Consider the following 14,047-nt stretch of genomic DNA (forward strand, 5'->3'; position numbering starts at 1 on the left):
TGGTAGCAGGTCACCTTTAGTTTTCGTCAGAGGCAGTATGACAGCCCAGCGATACATCCAAGAAGTCCTGGAACCTCATCTTGTGCCTTATCTGGAAACTCTTGTTGATCCAGTTTTCCAACAAGACAATGCACGACCACATGTGGCTAGAGTGACTATGGACTTCTTCCAACAAAATGCAGTCAATTTGCTACCTTGGCCACCTCGATCTCCAGATCTCTCACCGATCGAACATGTATGGGATATTATAGGTAGAAGGTTGCATAATTTACCCCATCCCCCGCAAACCCTAGCGATGCTGTGTCATGCTGTCCAGTTAGCCTGGAATGAGATCCCCCAAGAGGACATCAATCACCTCATTAGATCCATGCCTAGACGTGTACAGGAATGTATAAGACACCGCGGAGGACCGACAAATTATTAAATTTTTTTTAGTTTTTAACAATTAAATTTGTTCAACTTTTTAATGAAGTATTTGTTTTGGCGTAAACAACATGCATACCAAAAATTATTTAAATCAAATCATTTTTACGGGGTGTTCTCTTTTCTATGTCACGCAGTGTACATTGAAAAAGAGTATTTTGATGGAAAATAAATTTAGTTAGATTAATTATTAAAAGAAGGTAAGCTTTATTAACTTAGAAGATTGATAGACTAAATTGGAAATTTTTGGTTTGTGCCGAAGATGTGTACTAGAAGTACTAGAAGTACACATCTTCGGCATCACACAAGAAATATGACCCTTATGACGATCAAAATGCTGAAACCTTGCGCACATTGAGGGAAGCTCTATCTGATGAAGAATTATCAGTGGCAGAAGGTAGTAATGAAGGCGAAGAAGATAATCTGGAAGAATAACAAGATACCACAGATGCCGAACAGGAAATATCAGGTGTCGACGAAGATATAAATACAGAAGCTAATCCTAAGTTAGTATTTGAAAAAGATGGCACGACAATATGGTCATTAGACACACCAACTCAAAACGTAAGAATACGTTCACATAATATTATATGTGCCTTTCCAGAGGTAAAAGGTACAGCGAAGAATGCAAAATCCATCTTATTCTGTTAGAGTATATTTTTCAACGACGATATGTTAATTCTGATAGTCAAATACATTAATAAGTTTATTGATAGTAAAATAGAATTATTTAGTAGAGAAAGGGATTGCAAACAAACCGAATTGACTGAACTGAAAGCTTTTATAGGTCTTTTGTATATGGCTGGATTTCATAGGAACAGCAGACTAAATATCAACGACCTTTGGACTACTGATGGTTCTGGCATATTACTCTTTCAAACAACTATGCCACGTAAAAGATTTCACTTTCTTCTACAGAATATTCGTTTTGACGATAGGGAAACTCGAGCCGAAAGGAGAGTCATTGATAAGCTTGCTCCTGTCAGGCAAATATTCGAGTTATTTGTTGTCAATTGTCAGAATAATTATTTCATATAAGAATTTGTTACGATTGACGAGATGCTACCAGCATTTCGAGGAAAATGACCATTCCGCCAATACTATATACCATTGAAGTTGTTGAGGTTTCTTCGATAAACGAAACTACGAAAACAACAATTTGGTTTACGAAAGTGGACTGTATTAATTTTCACTTATATAAATAATGATAAAGTATTGGTCTAAGTATGAAGTGGGAGTTTGCTTAGTTGGGAAGAATTACGAATTACGTTTACGATCACATGTCTAGAGCGAGCACTGGTCAAAAGAGAGCGAAATTACTGCGATCATCCCTTAAGTACTAAACCTGAGGAGCTCCAACCAGGGGCGCACCAATACCAGAAGCCCTTACGGGCAATGGTCGCGCCTAAGATCATAAATCGCCGCCATCTGGCAAATACCTATACAAGTCGCTTTCATTGAAGCATTGCAGATCCGCCGAACTGCAGATCGCGGCAATGGTCCAATTTAGAAAGCTTCCTTTGACGAGTAGCGTATTTCCCAGCCATACACAACCCTTCGAATATGGCCTGATGGGTACGGTTGTCTGGCGCCCAGATGGAATCCTCCAAATAAGTGTCGATACACATGGGCGTAACTTAAAGGATGAAAGTACAAAATAAATTAACTAAGCAAACTACACCAAGAAACAATAACCTAAAGTCCTTAACAGAAGCCATCGAAGTACGGCATAAAGATTCCCTCATTAGTGGATGCAAAGACCTATTATACTAGTAACTTGGAGATATGTTTAGAAAAGCAGCCTGATAGTCCATACAAAGTTGATAATAATGCCATGTCTACAATAACAAGGCTGTGGTTGTACCGTTGTGTAGGTGTACCAATTCTCAGTTCTGGGCGAAATATTATGGCAGATAACTGGTTTACCAGTTTTGAACTTGTTACTGATCTTCAACGAAACTAGAATCTAACTTATGTAGGAACTATCAGAAAAAACAAGCGGAAGCTTCCACCAAGTTCCGTAATAGTATACGGACAAAATGCATATACATCAAAATTTGGTGATAATTTGACAATGGTCTCCTATATTCTAAGAAAAAGTAAAAATGTTATTCTGCTTTCAAGCATGCATCATGACAGTGCTATAGACTCTACAACAGATATAAAAAGAGAATCTAAAATAGTAACGTTTTATGACGAAACGAAATCCGGAGTAGATGTTGTTGACAAATTGTATCCTACCTACTCCGTGTCTAGAAATACTAACCGTTGACCTATGACAGTTTTTTTTATAATGTTAAATTTAGCAGGAATTAACGCTCATCTTATTTACAAGGAAAACAAAAATCAAAGTTTAGATAAAAGGAGATACTTTATGAAAGTCAGCTTGAGAACTTACTAAGGACCATATTCAAAAAAGGTCGAAAATAACTTTTCTACCAAGGAAGTTGCCAGAAAAAAAACGGCAAAAATGGTAAAAGAAAGCAAACCTGAAAATGTAAATGCTAGCACAATTTGGCTTCAAGGTAAAAGAAAAACAGATGCTAAAACTGAAGGTTTCGGAAATGTTAGAAAAAGATGCTATGTCTGTGAGAGGAAAAAGAATCGCATGACTTGATACAAGTGTATAGACTACAAGAATTTTATATGTTTGGAGCATGCAAAACACATGTTCATAACTTGCTCTAAAATACAATAAAAATATGATAGGTTTAAGTTTATTTTAAGCATAGTATATTAAGCTTTTGTTTGCATATTCTTTTTACAAAATAAAGACTTTTCTTAAATAATACTTTTTTTTAAAGAATAATCACAGTTACCCGTAGAAAAACTTATTTTGTAACAAATGCAACGAGAGTCTCTCAGACATCACGCGAGAATAGATGTTACGAAAGTTCGTGCGCGCAACGGAAGGTTAACGTTGAAGGCTTATCGTCATCATTAGTTAATTTAAAGAAGGTAACTAATAACTCTGCTAATTGTGATATAAGTGATGTTTTATTATCGACAGCGCACGTTTATATTCTGGACCGATTTAACAACAAACCTATCATTCGTATAATTTTAGACAGTGGCTCTCAATTGAGTTTTATTACTGAAAGTGCCTGCTATAAGCTTCAATTCATCAAAGAAAAAATTAATGTCTCTCTCATTGGAAGAAACAATTCCTTTTCAATGATAAATTATAAATGTAATACTCAAATATTTTCAAAATTCGATAAGTTTGCACTAAAGGTTTCTTGTTTAGTTATTCCAAAATAACAGGGCCTTTGCCAGTTTCGCCAATAAATATTAGTCATCTAAAACTTCCAATTAATTGCAAGGTAGCTGATCCCGAGTTTTTTAAACCTCAGCAAGTTGATATGTTGATTGGCTCGGATTTATTATGGGATCTGTTATGCCGAAAGAAAATTTGTTTAGGTGCTAAACTGTCGAATTTACATAGCACTAGGTTTGACTGGATTGTGAGTGGTCCAGTTAGTAAGGCAAATAAGCAGACGGTTGTGAACTGTTGTTTTATTAATACTGCGGCAGACATTAATCAGTAAATTCACGATGACTTGAAATTGTTTTGAGAAGAAATTAGAAAATATTAGCGCTGCCGAGAAAAAATTATCGGACGAAGAGTCGGCATGTGAAAAACGTTTTACACAGAATACGAAACAAAACAAGGATGGCTCCTTTGTTGTCAAGATACCTTTAACCCTAGAACACTGGACTATTATAAACATATGTTAATACTGGAGTGTCGTAAAATTTACGACTTTCAAAAAAACATTACATCTACAAAAACTTTTATTACAATAACATTGGCAAAAATATTACTAAATATAATATGCTTTCATAGATTCATAAGTGATTTTACACAAGCAAATTTTCATATTCTAGAGCAGACAATACATGTATTATTTCCACGATGTTCCCCACATATGGCTTGCTTGCACTGGTGACAGTATGTAGTTGTCATACGCCTTTTATTACTGGGACAGTAGAAACAAATTTTTCGTTTCTTATTTTGATATTCGGTTGTTACATTTTCCACCGAAATATTTAGAATATCGTTAATATCTTGTCGAATATTACGATGCAAAGTTTTGATGTTTAATCTTTTTTTCAACCATGGTTTCGCAAGATAACGAGTTAGTTCAGGTTAGTTAGTATATATATGTCGGAATAACGTGAGAAGTATTCTTCATTTTTTGTATTTTGTATATTGCTTCTTTTTATTAACAGAAAAAGAAAGATAGAAGAGACAGACAAACCAGTTCACTATTCCACGACCGCTCTTCTTCCCATCAATCTATTAACTGCCCGTTCTTTGTCCTTCTTGTCTCAACTTTCCCAGTTCTGGTGAGTCCTTCAGAACCATGGGAAAAGTACCTGCTAGTCCCTATTACAAAGGAACCAATAGTTTAGTGTCACCCAAATAATTAGCACACATGGCCACTTAAGCGCGTCGTGGCAATAGTGACCTCGTTCGACAGTGCTTTGTCTTCAGATGGCCCTGTCAGCCTGCTCTTCATCTTATTGTCTATCCTAATGTTACTTTTACACATCTTAAAAACTAATAAATCTCCGACATATATTTATATCTACTTAAAAGCTTTTTGTTTAGTTTCACAAAATTTGAGCAATAAATTATATAGGAATTTATGCATGCAATATTTATCATGTCGTAAAATATAACCATCGGCCACCTTCGAGTTTTGCGACTAGAAATCATATTAGAACACATTTAGTCGAATGTGTCTATTCCACCCTTTGTTTCATCATAATTCATTATAATTGCAGGTTTACCTATGGATGATATTTCAGCCCCTTCATGGAGAGTGGATAAAAGTAAAACAATTTTGTTCTTTTTTGGCACGTACAATACCATTGTCTTCATCTGATCGTGACAAAACATGGATGTGTTAGGATTTCTCTCTCTAACATTTAACATTTTCTTGGGAATCTCTCTTTTGTTTTTTCGGAGAGTCCCTATTATAGTAAGTTTATATGGATCTTTTAATAAATCATTAGCCAAACCTACAGATGTAAACCAATTATCCATGGTAATGTTTCTATTACTACCATGGACAGATTTAGTAAGTTCTTTTACAAAGTACGTAGCCAATGGCAATCCGTTTGTTTTCGTGGATTTTCCTAAGTAGGGACTGGCATCTAACATATATTTTGAAGAAGAATCGCACACCATGATTATTTTGATGGCATACTTGCACGGCTTACTTGGAATATACATCCTAAACGGACAACGTCCGCGAAATCCAATTAACTGCTCGTCAATAGTTAGGTAAGAAGAAGGTATGTACGAGTTTCTATACTTTGCAATGAAAATATCCCATATCTCACGAATGGGTGCAAATGAATCAGCTTTTTTCCTTTCCAGTTTAGTTCCTTTATCATCAAATCTAAGACAATTTATTAGGAATGAAAAATGCTCACCGCTCATACAGGCTCTGTAAAATGTTCCTGATATTTTAGTATCAAACATATATTTTGTCAACAAATGATTATCTTTGTGCGCTGCAGACTTTATCAAAATTGCAAGAAGAGCTTTTATCTCAATTTTCGTTGTTTGGAATACATTCGCGTTACTCTTATATTTTTCTGCTTGTCTGGTGATTTCGGCATTTCTGTGTAAGAGAATAATATCTAACATTTCATTTGAAAAAAGGTGTAAGAAATATTCATCATAAGTTGAACAATTTGTAACATCTGCTTTAGGACCAGGTAAAAAATGAATAATGTTTCTTGCTTTAGTTTTTCCACATCTTTCAGGCATTTCCGCTGACCATTTGTGACCATTTTTTCCTTTCAAATATTTGGTCTTGGGTTTGATTATATAACGAGGTAAAAAAAGATTGTTTTCCATATTCCTCTCCGAATCATTACTTTTTGGAGATGGGCAATGTTGAGATAAATTGGACTGACCTGCGTTAGTTGACAAACCTTGTTCACCAATATCATTGTTACTAGTTTCTTCTAATGGTTGTTGTGTGGCAGTTGAAGAGTTTTCAAATAGATTGGCCTGATTGGCGTTGGCCGAAGGCTGCGGTATCAACAAGTCATTATCTGAACTTTCTGATTCGTATTCTATATTATTCTCCTCTCAATCACTTCCACTGTCTTCAAAAGGATCAGATTCACAGCCTTCACCATCCATTATACGCTGTATTTCAGTCTCTATTTCTTTTTGAGTCAAGGGTTTTTGCGCCATGTTCTTTACATAATATATCAATAATTATTTAAAAATTCCAAGGTATCAAAAATGTAGCTTACCACCAAAATATAAAAAAACTAGTCTAATTATTTAATGTACAATGTCACAATAATGTACAAAGAAAGTAACGTGAATGCTGGATATTCGTAAAATTAACGAGTTTCAAAAATATGTGATTAAGCGTTAAAAAATATGAGAAATGCAGACACCACCGGTTAGATAACGACTATTGGAACAAATAGCTAACGGTTCATAGCGAGCAGGACCGGGGAATACCCGAACTTTAAAAATTTTTATGGAGCGTCGTAACTTTTACGATGTCCAGTTTTCTAGAGTTAATGCAGTTGAAGGTTGATCAAAGTAATGTGTGTAACTTAAACTGGACATATTAAAAGACATATATGTATCTTATCTCGAAAAACTGTTGTGTAAAGGAATGATTGATTGTTCGCGCCAACGAGATGTAAGAATACAGTTAAATCGTAAAAAATATCAGCTTCTTGAACTTTAAATCTTATCCAATTGAAAAATTGCTCTATAAATTGAAATCGCTTCCTAGAAGCTACAATATGTAGAGATCCGAAATTATAATATACATAAATACTCATTAACACGTCATTACACGCACCCCTTTTTGTACACGAGTACACGCTTTACGGCAGTTTTCTCACATATGTTATAAGTGATAAAAATACAATAAGAACTCTAAGTGATAGTAAACATTTCTTTTAAACTTGGTTTTATTTAACCCTTAACTGCTAACATCTAGATTTCCATCACTTAAGGTGACATGGAGTCCGGTAGACTCCTATATTAAAATTGTATTTCTTTTTCATCTTAATGCAAAAATAAAATGTTGTCATATAAAACCCGCAAGCTCAACTCTTCTAAATAACATGTATTTTATTGAAACGTAAGAAAAAAACAAAAACAAATTATTTAAATTCTACAAAACTTTAACTTCAAATAAAAATAACAAGTTCGTATAAATAATCTATAAAAAAAATTAAAAAATATTTATGACATTTCACGGTTTAAATTATATCAGATAAACATAAATTATGAAGTTAACAAAAAATTAAAGTTTTATATGAAGCAAAAACAAAAATGGCAGCGTGCAGAGTAAGTGAATAATTTTTATTCTCGGTTACAACATGTAACGCAACATTTTTTGGAACATTACAGACAAATAGGTTTTTGGCATTGGAAACACAAAAAAGCAGTCTTTCTTTTTATTTTTGGTGAACAAATATAACAATATTTTCGACTTTCTAATCTCTTTTCTATTTGAACCGGCTCAGGAATATTTTGAAGTCGATGGATAATACTGCGAATATCGTGCCTTAGATTTTTTTAATGTAATCGTCTATTCATGTGAGGTTTCACCAATGCATCTGCTAATTCTTCAACAAAACCAAATCTGCTTTTATCATTTTGAGGGTGATATCCATACATAATAAGAGAATTTGTGCTGCCAATTTCTACTACCTTATAAAAAATGGCCAACAGCCATCTTCGCGTTCTTCGGCTACAGCTATACTTCGCACACTTCTCATCCATAGAATCTACTCCACCTTTGGTTAGGTTATAACAAGCAATCATTTCTGGCTTTCCACTTTCCAGATCGATGGATTTGCTGTGATACATGGACGAAATGACTATAACGGATTTGTTTCTTTTAGTGTTGGATACCCGTCCAAATCATCTGCTATGCCTCATCCCAAACGAAGCGATAACCAATATACATAAATCGCTCAACTTGAGGGATGTTCTGGTTTGACCGTGAGAACCATTAGGTAAAAATATTCTCGAGTACACTTAACACACCGTGACTCTGTCGCCACTCACCAGTCCTTATCAGTAATTTGGCCCTTCGCAGAATCACATGTGTTAAGACGTTAATTGCAAAAACCTTTTAAGGTCTGTTTTTTCTCATTCAATCTAAAAATCCTAAGTTCGTGGGAACCTACCAAATCTGTGTTCTGATTGGTCAACTAGAACAAAATGGGCTGAAACCAATTTCTGCTCGTTTTCCCTGCTTCCTTTTTTTGAGAGATTTAGAGTGGAACTCTAGGCATAAACTAAAATCCGACCTTCCTCCAAGTTCATACTTGAGATTCTAACGCACCTAGTACAGTAATAGTTATTACAGATTTTTAAATATAGACTTGTTGACGTTACGGTAGTGTTTTGTCTCCACCATCGTCCTGATTTGATGTGGCAGTACCCACGTACAAAAGAATACCTGGTGTCAGAAGTTTTTCCCTTAAGACTCCAACAGAAATTTTGGTGTCAGAAGTGGGATTTGGCACTACAACTCCGAAGATTTATAGCCTCTACGGTTCTCCAGAGTTGGCGGATTTCAATCCCTTGAGTGCAACCTTCCATCGAGTCCAATCAGCTACTGTTCAACATAAACTGTAAGTACAGATCTTGATTGACTTTAGTGTAACTTTGGCGGTACAAGCATAAGTATCCTCACTATCAAGATCCCTTTTAACACTCAACCAACGTTTTGCACATGTACATACCAAAATTACATTTTTTTTTCCTGATATAAAATCCCGAATCAATTCAATAATGGCAGAGTTTCAATTATCTTTCCTTTGCTCTCTCATTCCCAAACCATTTGACGGCAAAAGAGAGGAATATCACGAATTCGTGACAAACTGCAACAATGCGGTAGAACTCACTTCAGAGGATCAACAAAAACCTCTGTTTGTATTTATAATCTCAAGATTAACCGGAAGCGTTAGGGCACAATTCCAAGGCAAAGTCTACCAAAATTGGGTGGAATTAAAAGAAATACTATTCTCTTTTTATCAAGATAAAAAACATTACATCCAACTTATGAAGGAATTAAATACTTTAAAGCAAAATCATTCAGAATCGGTCGTTGCATTCCATGGAAGAGTAGATAAAATTACAGTCAGACTTCTAAATAGTTTAACTTATAAATCCAGGAGTGAAGAAATTGGGAAAGTAGAAACAATTAAAGAACTAGCCTTAAACCGTTTTATACACCATTCTAAACCAGATATTTCACGGTTCCTCCAGTCACAACAAATTACTGAAATTTCGGAAGCACTTACTAAAGCCATCGAAGAAGAACGCGCCATAAACATATCTAACCAAGAGTTTAAGCCAAAAAACCAAAAATTCTGCAAATTCTGTAACAAAAGTGGTCATGACATCAAAAACTGTTATAATCGACAACCCAAAGATACATTCATTAATTATAATCGACTCGCTCTTTCACAAGAACAACGTAACTTTTACGGTCCTCACCAGCCTAATCCTTCAAATAAATTTTGCCGATATTGTAAGAAAAATGGTCAAATAGGTAGGAAACGCGAATATAACAATAATAAAAAACTACAACCTCAAGGAAATTCACAAATATTATCGTCACCTAACTCTTCAAATACCAAACCAGGGATACATTTAAACTCCCTGAGTTCCCAGGTGAGCGCCGCACCTGTGGATCAAAGCATTTTACTGGCGTAAAATTGGGTAATTCCATATCCCAAGCATTCAAAATACCAACCCAAACTCTAGATCTTTCTAACTCTCAATCTCTAAATCCTAAATCGCAAAACCAAAACGAAAATCTTTACATGTCTAATTCTAAACCTCGACAATTGAATTCGCAAAAGCCAAATCCAAACCATATAAATTCTAACAAGGCGAATGTTCTTGTCATTACTGATAATGTAGTGTACATAAAAGCAATTTATCAAGGCATCGAGTTTAAATTTATTCTAGATACTGGTGCAAGCGTGTCCTTAATAAAACTTCCGAAATTAAAACAAACTCACAGTCAAATTATAATCCCTCGGAAGTACTAACTCTAAATGGACTCAGTGCTAATGCTCCCGTTGCCACTATTGGCAGCATCGAAATCCCTCTCGAAATCTATGATAAAAACCTAGTTGTAAAGTTTCACATCGTAAAAGCCGAAACAAATATACCTTTCGATGGTATCATTGGCAATGATTTTCTAAAAGACAAAGAAGCTAATATCTGTCTAAAAAATCGGGCTCTAACCTTAAACACATTTCCTTGTCCGATTCCTCTATACTCCAATTCCAACCCATCAAACGAACATACCTACTTCGTAAATCCTAGATCTGAAACCATTGTCTAGCTAGATGTCCTAAATATCGACATGACCGAAGGTATTTGTCCCGAAATCGAAATTTGTCCAGGTGTGTTCTTAGCTAAATCATTAGTTAAAGTTCAAAATAATAAAGCTATAAGTACCATATTAAACACGACAGAAAAGAAAATCAAAATTAATCATATCAGGTTAGTACTTGAATCCTTCCAGCAAAACAATTCAATTATTCTGAACTTAATCTCAACGACTGATGCGAAATATCACAACAGAGACCGACTCAACCTCTTAGCGGACAATCTACGATTAGAACATCTAAATCCAGAAGAAACGAAATCAATTTTAGATCTTTGTTCTGAGTTTAACGATATATTTTATTTATCCGATGATCAATTAACCTATACTAGAGCGGTCCAACACGAAATTAAGGTCACTGACCCTACGCCTGTCAACACAAAACTATACCGTTTCCCAGAGGTCCATAAACAAGAAGTGGACAAGCAGGTAAAGAAGATGTTAAAACAAGGCATAATTCGACCCTCCGCTTCACCTTATTGCAGCCCCCTTTGGATTGTACCAATAAAAATGGACGCATCCGGCGAAAAGAAATGAAGAATTGTGGTAGATTACAGGAAATTGAACAACATCACTATTGGTGACTCATTTCCTCTCCCCAATATTGAAGAAATATTAGACCAATTAGGGCATTCACAATACTTCACAACCTTGGATCTGGCCAGCGGATTTCATCAGATCGAGATGAAGCCTGAAGACGTAGGCAAAACAGCGTTTTCAACACCTTTCGGACACTACGAATTCACCAGAATGCCATTTGGATTACGCAATTCACCTAGCACCTTTTAGCGATTGATGAACACGGTTCTCACAGGATTGCAAGGGTTACAGTGTTTTGTGTACCTCGATGACATTGTGGTCTACGCAAGCTCTCTAAATGAACATTCCCAAAAATTGAGGTCCATTTTCGATCGATTGCGCACGAACAGGCTACTATTACAACCAGATAAGTGCGAATTTATGCGCAGGGAAGTATTATATCTGGGTCACGTCATCAGTGACAAAGGAATATCACCCAATCCGGAGAAAATCAAAGCCGTATCTAGCTATCCAGTGCCAAAAACTTCTAAAGAAATAAAACAATTCCTGGGATTAACTGGATACTATAGACGATTTATAAAAGATTTTTCAGCAATTGCAAAACCTTTAACTCAACTTCTAAAGAAAGACGTACCATTCTTCTGGACACCTAATGTTAGGACTTGCGACGTATTGTTTTATCACGGATTATGGTTGGGTTATTTATTAGTTTAAATGTTCAAAGTGAGTTTAAGAAACTGATGTTACGCCCATGGACAACCCCAGCCATTGGGTAATACTGTTGGAATTCCCAGCGCTTAACACCCATCTTCGGCTGAGGGAAGTTATTTTATGATTGGGATTTCCAGTACTATTCCTTGTCGGACTAACATTGCGAATTTAAATTAAAGGTACCGCCAAACGAATACAATGGCTGGGCTCCAATCGGGCCCAGCGATCGTGCCTCTAAGTGCTACGCTTTAACGCGACAAAGTAGCCTAGAAGCCGCTAATGGGGCCTTAACGGGGGTACGTCTATGGGTGTTACACCTCCGTATTAGTACTTAAGGAGGGTGCGAAACTGAAGAAGCTCTCTTTTCTCGCTACTTCATCACGGACTCGTACGCGCTAGATTTTCGTCAACATTCTTTAAATAACGCATTTCTCAATATTGTATAGTTGTTAATGTTACCAATAAACCTTTGTTAAGTTAAGAAGGTCTAGTTTCTTTTATACGCGAAAACAGTGTCTCTGAGACTGCGAACTCAAGGTGGTCTTTCATAATCAATCAATCCAGTCCACGATCTACGTAGTTCACGGTTATCGTATCGAAAGGGGTGAGTCGACCCAATCACGTACACGCGCCAAATTTGGACCAAACATTGCCTACGATATGGGCACAAGTTTTCCGAATGTCGACCATCTGGCTGCAGAATATGCCGCCAGAAGTATGCAACATTACTGCACAAATCGCAAGGTTACTTGCAAAATTTAAACGCAAGTCACGACCCCAGCAGTAATCCTCAGAATTTCAACGACAATCGGTCAAATACTCCTGAGGAGAACCACGCGCGTCCTTCAATGAGTGCGATAATGACAAACACATGTCAAAATTCAAAGAACTGTTTCATCCTACTATCAACAGCCATCGTGGATGTCTATCATAGAGATAAAACCCGAATATCATGCAGAGTTTTGTTAAATTCAGGAAGTCAATTGAACTTCGTCAGTTCGTCCATGACCAAAAAATTAAATTTGAGGCCCTCGAAAATTTATCTGCGGGTTATAGGGATAATAAAAACGAAAATTTTGCACAGTACTGAAATATTGTTAGCCTCTCGAACCACAAACTTTAAAATAAGGCTGAATTTCCTTATTTTGCTTACGATAACCGAAGTTTCCCCACAAAGATACTTCGACCAATCAAAATTAGATATCCCTCACGAATTGATATTAGCTGATCCAAATTTTAATGTTCCCGCCGAGATTGACATGCTCTTAAGCTGCGAGGTCTTTTTTGACCTCTTCTGTATAGGGCAAATAAAATTGGGCAAGAACCTTCCAATATTGCAAAAACTCTGCTTGACAGGATAGTAGCTGGACAAGTTCCGTGTGGTCAGGGATGTTGGTAAGGTATATGTCATGCTATCAAACTGTTTTCTCACCCAATAGTCGTTAAATCAAAATTTGGAAAGGTTTTGGTTAATTGAGGATGTCGCTCCGAATCCGCAAGCCAAAATGACCAGGGAGGAGCTGAAACGCAAAGGCCACTTCACAAAAACAACGACTCGCGATAAAGACGGCCGGTTCGTAGTGAAACTTCCTTTAAAGGACAATTTCGTAGAGTTTGCGGAAACTGAACAATTAGCACTTAGCAGATTGTACGCCGTCGAAATGCGATTATCGAAAAATGCCAAACTCGGGGCATCTTACAGGGCTTTCATGTGCGAGTACCAAGATCTCGGGCATATGACAGAGATATCGCGCGAATTACCCGCCATCAAAGGTCCTATTTAGTACATCCCATATCATTGCGTCGAAAAACCCGAGAGCACCACTACGAAGTTACGAGTACTTTTCGACGCCGCGTGTAAATTGACCACAAACTTATCACTGAATGATGTTTTAAAGGTTGGTCCTACCATACAAGACGATCTATTCTCGATATTGTTACGCTTCAGAAAACATAAT

General features: G+C 36.3%; 1 protein-coding gene across 1 annotated transcript; it reads right to left on the reverse strand.

Moving 5' to 3' along the window:
• Positions 1 to 5,158: 5,158 nt before the first annotated feature.
• LOC136417698 (piggyBac transposable element-derived protein 4-like) lies at positions 5,159 to 6,643 on the reverse strand. The gene is made up of 2 exons (XM_066403518.1): positions 6,544 to 6,643; positions 5,159 to 6,498 (listed from the first exon to the last, which is right to left on the reverse strand). The coding sequence occupies exons 1-2, from the start codon at positions 6,641 to 6,643 to the stop codon at positions 5,159 to 5,161; spliced, it is 1,440 nt and encodes a 479-aa protein (XP_066259615.1).
• Between the last annotated feature and the right edge of the window lie 7,404 nt (positions 6,644 to 14,047).

Source organism: Euwallacea similis, chromosome 29 (assembly GCF_039881205.1).
Source record: "Euwallacea similis isolate ESF13 chromosome 29, ESF131.1, whole genome shotgun sequence".
Taxonomy (NCBI): Eukaryota; Metazoa; Arthropoda; class Insecta; order Coleoptera; family Curculionidae; genus Euwallacea; species Euwallacea similis.

Coding starts and splice junctions, on each gene's coding strand:
- LOC136417698 (XM_066403518.1), bottom strand. CDS start 6,643: ATGGCGCAAAAACCCTTGACTCAAAAAGAAATAGAGACTGAAATACAG. Junction 6,499..6,543: donor TCCTTTTGAAGACAGTGGAA/GTGATTGAGAGG, acceptor CAGAAAGTTCAG/ATAATGACTTGTTGATACCG.